Source organism: Triticum aestivum, chromosome 7A (assembly GCF_018294505.1).
Source record: "Triticum aestivum cultivar Chinese Spring chromosome 7A, IWGSC CS RefSeq v2.1, whole genome shotgun sequence".
In the NCBI taxonomy this organism is placed as follows: domain Eukaryota; kingdom Viridiplantae; phylum Streptophyta; class Magnoliopsida; order Poales; family Poaceae; genus Triticum; species Triticum aestivum.
In genome coordinates, this window is record NC_057812.1 from 183,072,404 (window position 1) to 183,080,677 (window position 8,274).

Consider the following 8,274-nt stretch of genomic DNA (forward strand, 5'->3'; position numbering starts at 1 on the left):
AGAAGAAACCTGAGGCAAGTCATATCGGTGGCTCTTCTGATAGCGCAGGGATTGAGCAGATTGAGCATTTTATCTCCATGAGACAGGTCAAAAGAGGAAGAGTGAAAAGAAGCTGGGCCTGCATAAGGTTCTCAAATATAACCAGTCCCGAAGAGACGGCCATATTTATAAATGATCTGAGAAATACATGTGTGGACATTGGGATGGATTTTACGACGGTGGAGACGATATCCGCCCACGCAGATTGTGCTCTTCCGACCGATATAGAATGGGCATTGCGGGAGATGCACGAATTCAACGACGAATGTCTCAATGGAAAACAGCTGGGACTTCTAATTGTGATCATGCCAGATGCCAGAGATTTTGATGACAAAGTGGAAGAGGTGTGTAAAGAACTAGGATTTACGTACCATTGTTGTTTGCCTCAGGATGTTATGATGCCAAGACAGAAGTATCTAAACAGCGCTGCGCATGAGATAAATGCCAAGGTGAATAAATTTCGTGATTTGGATGAGGACACGGGAGAATATGTTTCCAGTTATGACGAGTAGATGCACGGTTTTCGGAACCGATTGCTGCCCAAATTCCTTGTCAACGTGTTTGGTTCGGGGGAATTAGAGATAGGGAATGAGAGTTGAGGGGTAAGGAGATTAAAAGTCCACTGTTTGATTAGAGGTAATGGGAGTTTAAGTGGGAAGGAGTCTGGGAGTTTAGGAAGCCAATTCCCACCGATTTATTCCCAGGGGGTACCCTATTAATTCGTGAGCAGAGTTCTATCCCACGCCAATTCCCATCATATGTCAAACAAGGGAATGGGAGTAAAAATCTACTTCCCATGCCTAATCCCTTCATAAACACCCTTGTGCAAACTTCCATTCCCCTGCCCGAGTGTTTACCAAACAAGCTGTGTGTACTTTTGGTTCGTATGAGGACATGCACGGCTTTAGACGGTTTGATGAGTGGGATGAACATAACATTTGCGACCAAGAGACGAGCGAATCTAAAACATTCGAACTGCCTGATGGTTCTCACAAGAACTTGAGAGAATAGGATGGATCTAAAGCTGCAATCAGCACAGAACACTGCCCCCAAACCGACCAAGAAATCGAGGGTTGTAGCATGCTTGCTGGAAGCAGTGGTGGCCAGCCTCCATTTGAAGCCTTCCTCTGCCCTGTTAAATGTGAGCGCCTTCTTAAGGATGGATGGGGGTCACAAATTGCATACAAGAAACCCAATAACATCCCTTGGGATGAGTACTCCAAGTTATTCGTGATGGCTACTACAAACTCAGCAACAGCCAGCCTGAGGAGGAAAATAATCTGGCCTCTCCTGCCGGTTCTTTTGTGGAGCATAAGGCCGACGTCATTTCTGAAGTATCTGCTCCCCATGTCGCTAACGAGTGCTCAGATTACAAGCCTCTTGAAGAGAATGAGAAGCCACCACTTGGGACTCGTTGAGGTGCATGGAACGAGGAGACATGATATACTGGGCATGTGTAAGTTTTTCATGCATCTTCTGACCGGTTTCTCATTCTGATCGGTTTGATCGGCCTCAATGCTTAAATTTGCTTGGCATTGTTTCAGTAATTAATAATATGGCAGTGTGCATCTTCTGATGCAGAGGCCAGGGGTATATCCTCCTTTTCGAAACAAAAAAGTTTTTCATGCATGAATGGTATGCAGTTACTCAGATTTTTTTGCATAAGCTCCAAGCCAGGTTGATGGCCACTGGAACGCATTTTAGTTCGCGGCCAATAAAGATAGACCAAGTGGAACCTGTTGTTCCTGCTGTGTGTTGAAGAAGGTTTTCCTATGCTGACCTGCCCCGTTTCCGGGAGATGGGATCCCGACCTTCAGTGAAGTTTATTTGAAGCATATGTATTAGGCTGTGTATTGACCCCCAGTACGTTAGTTGCTTTGAGGCTTGGTGCTTCCTGTCACATATCTCATGGCCTGTCAAACGTATCAAGAAACATTGGTCGGTGTTCAAAGTAGAATATAGCTGAGACGAACGGCGACTGTCCGTCTAACTAAGAAAAAAAAGATACAAAGCGGTGTATTTACAGACTATACAGTGGTTTTGCGTTCAACCTTACTCGTAGGGGTGTATTCACAACATTGCATTGGGCACATCTCCGTTTCTCATCAGGCACCGACGCTCCTCTCCCTGAGGTAGCCGTGGCTGCTCCATGGCAAGTTCAAACCACATCTGCTATCCTAGGTGTATATCGCGGCTGCTTCTCTTAATTTATGCAAATATGTAGAAACTGTTAGAGAGAAAGGGGGCTGTATGTGTCATGTTCCTTGCAACCCTCCTGCAATTTGTGCTATTGATTGGTGAAAACTGAAAAGGGATCCTTTCAAATGTCAGCTCCCCGATCTCAAACAAGAAAAATGTCAGCTCTCAAATATGGCATTTGGAGATACTAGAATAGGTTCTTTTCAACCACAAATCTGTTCGTTTTGTGATCAGGTTGAGACAGCTCAACACTGTTTTTTTACTTGTCCTGTTGCTCGGGTGGTATGGAGAACCGTGGGTTCTGTTTTCGGAACCGATTGCTTCCCAAATTCCTTGTGTACTTTTGGTGCCATGTTTTTTTCCTGAGTGGGGAGAAGTTCTGTACTATGGGTTAGGCTGCAGTATGTCGGGCCATATGGACGTCACACAACAAAGCAACCTTTGAGAAAAAAGATCATCAAGTCCCCTTTTGATGTTGTGTTTGCCGCTTGTTCGCTTTTGTTTTATCGGGCACGTTTGCAGAAGCCGGAGCAAGCTGAAGAGCAAAAGCTGGAGCAGAGATTCTCAAGAACAATGTTGTCAACCTTCTGCGTCTCTGCCAAGGACCGATTCAGGGGTCGAGGGTTGGCTGAGGCTAGATGAAGCTGGAGAAGTGGATGTCTTTTGGTCATGTTTGCCGCTGAAGCGGTCTGTGCTAGTCTTGGTGTATTTTGTGGTTAGTCTTTGTAGTTTGCTTCGTAGTTTGGATGGAACTCTGCATAGTGATGGGTGTTACCAGGTTAGTGGTACATGCTATGTGGCGTGTTACTCCATTCATTACTCTCTTGATCTTTACAGCTCATTTATTTTTCTGTTTGTTCTTCAGAACATGCTAATTTTGTATATGAGTCGAAATACATGATGGTACGCGTTCGAGATTGTATATGTTTATAGCTACTCTTCTGTATTCAGATGATGATTTCTCTTACCTAAACATCCTACATGACCGAAAATATTTATTCTTCACCTTGTAGGCAGTTTTACACTTTTTTCTTATCTTACAAACTTCTCCACTTTGATGTTATTTAGAGGAAGCTCAGTATCTTGAAAATCCAATAGATGTATCTTATTTATTATGCGTTTATAGGCCAAAGTTCAGTTTTTGTGCTTTTGTCAAAGTATCACATATAGTTTATTTGGTACAATATAACCTTGATGGCGGCAGGGTCACTTGTGGACCTCTTATGGCAACGTTCCAATCGGCTTACTCCTGGATTATTTGCCATCTACTAATGCTGGATATGTTGTCCAAGTAGGTTGACGGTGCATTAACTGTGGAATCTATCCACCTTTTTGAGCACTTCATTTCTTCACTTTCCCACTGCTGGGCGCATGTAGTAAGTGTTATGGTTGTTCAGAAATTTTTATTATCTTCTTTGTGTACTCTACCAAAATGTTGTTTGTTCTTTTGGTCAAATATACCGTAAATCCAGTTTCTGACTTAAAGTTCATCAAACTTAATTTGTTGCAACAAAAGCAGGCATTCTACGCCTCAGCAGAAGAGTTTCAGGATCTGATCAAGGAGGTGCTCTCCTGGGACATCAGATCATTGTCTCAGCGACTCCGCCCTCACTAGGTGACCATTGAAAGCGAGGGGGATGGTTATGGTAGAAAAGCTGATAAGGATTCGAGAAACAGAGAAGATTGCCAAGCCGCTGACTCCTGCTCGATCGTAGCATACCTGTTATCTTCAATGCTGATCAAGCTAGAAGGTTTCAACTGTCAAGGTTAAAGTTTCTGTAAGAAGGTATGCATCTACTAGGTTACTACTTCAGCTAGGATGCATGCTATCATTTATCATCTCACTGTAATAACCTGTTCTGTCTGGATAAGCTATTGACTTGTCAATCTCATAGAGGATGAGTGGCATTCAATCAATATCTCATGACACCACATCACTTATAAAAACATACGCCGGTTACATACATTAATTGTTAAAATTGCATCATAAACAAGCAGTTTAGAGATGCACAATGAACCCAATTAGATGAGCTTGCCTTTGGGGGTATAACCAAGCTATACTTGAGAAATACAGGAGATTGGCAGCCAGTCAAATAAAATGAGTTTTTGCAGTTCTAATTGTTTACAAGTTTAAACCCTGGCGCAAATGACTATTTATATTACACATGTAGCTCAATAATGATAATTTCCAGGGTTGAACATATTAGCTGAGGTGAGTTCGCTGAGATAACAGGGGAGCTAAAAATGTACTGAACTTCAGATGAGTTCCACTTGCAGGCTAGTTTATTTTTACACCTGAAAACGGCATTGACCCATTGTTGGGCATAACAATGCTTGTCTGTCAGTTCTCAGATACTACTTCTAAACTGGTTTGCTCTTCTAGCCCACTTTCCTCCTGGCCTGCTTGTTGTGTATTTTTTTCTTTTCGAGAAACCTCTTGCGGGGGCAGGGGGTTCCTGCATTTCATTAAGAAGAAGAGAGTTGGTCCAGTTTATAAGGAAAACTGGACCCCCAAAAACCTAACATTCTCGGTTGATCCAATAAACTAGAGCTTGGGGGTAGGGACTCACTATTTTCCTCATTGGGCCTCACTATTTTCCTCATTCATTCCACTTTCCTCTGGTCGATTCTCATTGTCTAACAGTCTTTGTTAACTCGTGCTTCTTTTTGTAGAAATAAATTATCAATGCTAGCAAAAGAGGAGTTGAAGCAACTCCAGTAAGGATAAATAATCCCCTGAAGTTGGCAAATGTGAGTCTGCTTGAACCAGTTACTGAGCCCAAGTTCTGGGAACTGTTTCGATCTCCAATCCATGTCTTCTCGATTTGAATCATAGTACTGAATTGAATGCCACAAAGAATACGAGTGAGAAAAAGAAAGGTGAACCGTCTTTAATTAGCAGTGCTACAAAGAATACGAGGATGATCATCATTTACAAGTCCTATTAGCTAAGTACACGTGTTATCCGGTGGACACCAAATTCAGTTTTAAACGTTGATGAAGGGCGCGCCGGTGATGATCTCCGTGGCCGCCAGAGCAACGAGGCCGAGCATGGCGAAGCGGCCGTTCCAGAGCTCCGCGTTGGCGTTCATGATGGCGCCGGCCCTGCCCTCGGCGCTCTCGCCCTGGAGCAGCGGCACCAGTGACGCCACGGACAGCACTGCCACGGTGTAGGCGAACCACGCCTGCCCGGTGCCGCTGCCGAGCTGGGAGAGGAGCCCGTCGCCGCGGCCCGCCTCCACCGCAAGCGCCGTCACGAAGCCCACCATGGCGAGGCGCCCGTTGATGCGCTCCGGTGCGGGGCCGCTGAAGGCCAGCGCGTCCCAGATCGAGGTGCTCGCCTGTGCCAGGAGCAAATATCAGAAACCTGCCGCCGGGCTGAGTCTAGCAACGGCGCCGTGCTGCTTATACAGTACATGTCATGCTTTGGGAGTACGTACCTTGGGTTTGTTCGGCGGTGGTGCGCTCGGGCCCTCGCTCTGTGCCCTGACGACGAGGGCGCGGCGGCCCGGCGCTGGCAGAGACCTGGCGCCGAGGCGGCCGGCCGGGCCGCGCGGCACGACGGCCGCGCCGGCGAAGGAGCTCATGGCCATCACAGTCGCCATGGATCAGCCGCGGACGGAAGGTGCACGAAAGGAGAAAAAAGCTACAGAAGCTACAACAGGCAAAGATGATTGCTAGTGCAGTGCTGCTTGTTGTTGTTGTTGTTGTGTCGCCGAGTGTTTGCTGATGTATTGTTCAGGGAGAGCGGGCACGATTTATAGGCCGTGCTCCGCGAGAGCCAGCCAACCCGTGACGAGCCGGGCGCGGTGGCCGCGGCGGTGCCCACGTCGCGAGCTGCTCCCGGCCGTGAATTACCCTCTACGTGGAGCGAGGCAGCGAGTACGCGGACGTGGAGGTGGAGGCCACCGTGCGGAGCGCTCCATGAAAGGCCAAACAGACAGAGAAGTTACCAAAAGGAAAAAAACCTCTATTGAACGAGCATGTGATTCACGTCAAGCTAACCAAAAGCACTAGAGAGACGCGTATCTGTGACTGTATACACGTACGCGAAGCCTTGCAGGCATGAAGGCAGCATGTAAACTTTTTTTTTGCGGGTATGTAAACTTTATTCTTGCTGGTAAAATGGTAACTGTTTTTTCTTTTCTTTTTATGAAGTTTTCTTTAACAAGACCATTAGAGTTTTTTTTTTGGCCGGACAAATCGTTAGGCGTTGTGCCAAAAACGATATCACAGTATTGATCACCTTTTCTGGTCTCAAGGTGTTGAAGACGATGCACAGTCTGTAGTCTCGCAATGCGCCACTCCACCTGTGCCTATCCTTTAGCACGATCAAACACCTCAGTCGCCACTGCCACTATGCATCTTTTGGATCCTCCTTGGAGAACCACCGTCGCTTTTACATTCTAGACTAGACACCCGTCCAATCATCAATGTAGCAACATATCAACTGAATGACGTCGGATAGGTCCCGCGGGAACTCCCTCATAGAAGCACACTTTGTTGCTTGTCTTTCAAATGTCCCATATCAACTGAAGTCAAATGTCTTTCAAGAATGCATAGAATGAATCTGACCCATTCCAATCTCGGCCCCATGTTGCTCCCGCGAGTGACCCGGGCGTCAACCCTAGTGCCAATGCCCCTCCCCTTCCCTCTCCTTCCTTCTTCCTATCGCCGCCGGCGAGCACTCGCCGATGGGCGAAGCCCGTGTGACTACGGCTGCGGCGGAGCGTCTTCATCCCCCGCTTGTCTTTCTGGGCCATGGGGCCTCAAGCGCATGGGGGTGTTGTCCTGATCTGGCGGCCGACGACGGCATGACGGCTAGGTGAAGGTGTGTGGACGTAATGTAGTGGCGTCACATAGGTGTGGGTGGAGCAGCTCGCACGGGGGCGCTCGGCTGGTGGGGGATCTGGCTAAGGCCGTTGCTCCTGGCCTTGGCGGCGTGTGCTATTCCCCTCCAGGGCAGCGTGCGGCGGCGGGTGGTGTTAGGTAGGGCTTGCTTGTGTGGCTCGGAGTGTATCCGGCATGGTGTTGGGGCATCGGTTCTTTGCTGCACGGACGGGGCTCCTCTGGTGATGGACAACGTCCATCGGTGAGTGATTCAGAAGACCGACTTTTCCGAGCTAGTTTGTGCCTCCACGTTGTGCTCTTCTAACCCATGGTTCGGTCATGGTGTCGGTTTGAGTTGAGCTCCCTTGCATGGTTGTGCCGTCTCGAAGTTCTGTGGCCTATTTATTACAGAGGCCCGTCTCTCATGGCACATGGTTGTCTCGTGAGGCAACTCCAACGTGGATCGCCAAATCACTTCTACATGTCCTGATCGAACGGTCCTAACCTTTTCTTTCATCCACCTACGGTCACCAAAATTTTCCTAACGGCTCTGGACGTTGAAAATTCCACTAACCGAAACTAAACCTGGGGAGGTATAGGGGTGTTCGGACGTTCGCCACGTCGGACTTCAACACCCTTGGCCCACCAAAATACCCCGTCTGGAGCCATTCCCACCACTCCGTCACCCTCCCCCGGTGTGCTCTGTATCCGCACCCTCAAAGGTTGAGACTGCTACTGTACCACCCTATATGCTGCCCCACCCACCGCCTGGCTCTCCCGACTAAGCCACCGTTTAACCAGGATCGGTCCGCAGCCCAGGTATCCTCCGCTCCCGTCGATGCTGTCCATGACGGACACTCCATCCGGCAACTGTTCGGCCAAATGACATTGCCAAAATTTTAAGTTCTCGTTGTTTACTTTGAAGCAAACATGACGGCAACGTTCTCGATGAAGAATGATGAATTGTTGTGTGAGGCGTGGTTGACCATGAGTGTGTAGTTTCAAGCTATGTAGCAAAATGCAGCAGCACTTCGTCAACATGTGCAAGTTTGGTTTCATGAGCACAAGCACTACGTGCCCTACAAGATGAAAGTGATCCATGGTCGTGGTGCAAAGTCGCTACTCTATCGGTGACACGCCATTCAAAAGACCATCAACAAGTATTGCGGTGTGTATGCGCAACTGCAAATAAGGTGGCCTAGGGGC

At 47.7% G+C, this 8,274-nt stretch overlaps 1 protein-coding gene across 1 annotated transcript; it reads right to left on the minus strand.

Annotated features, from left to right (window-relative positions):
- Nucleotides 1-5,104: 5,104 nt before the first annotated feature.
- Nucleotides 5,105-5,984, minus strand: LOC123150377 (low molecular mass early light-inducible protein HV90, chloroplastic). The gene is made up of 2 exons (XM_044570236.1): nucleotides 5,679-5,984; nucleotides 5,105-5,579 (listed from the first exon to the last, which is right to left on the minus strand). Exons 1-2 carry the CDS (start codon nucleotides 5,841-5,843, stop codon nucleotides 5,226-5,228), a joined length of 519 nt encoding a protein of 172 aa, XP_044426171.1. The 5' UTR covers nucleotides 5,844-5,984; the 3' UTR covers nucleotides 5,105-5,225.
- Between the last annotated feature and the right edge of the window lie 2,290 nt (nucleotides 5,985-8,274).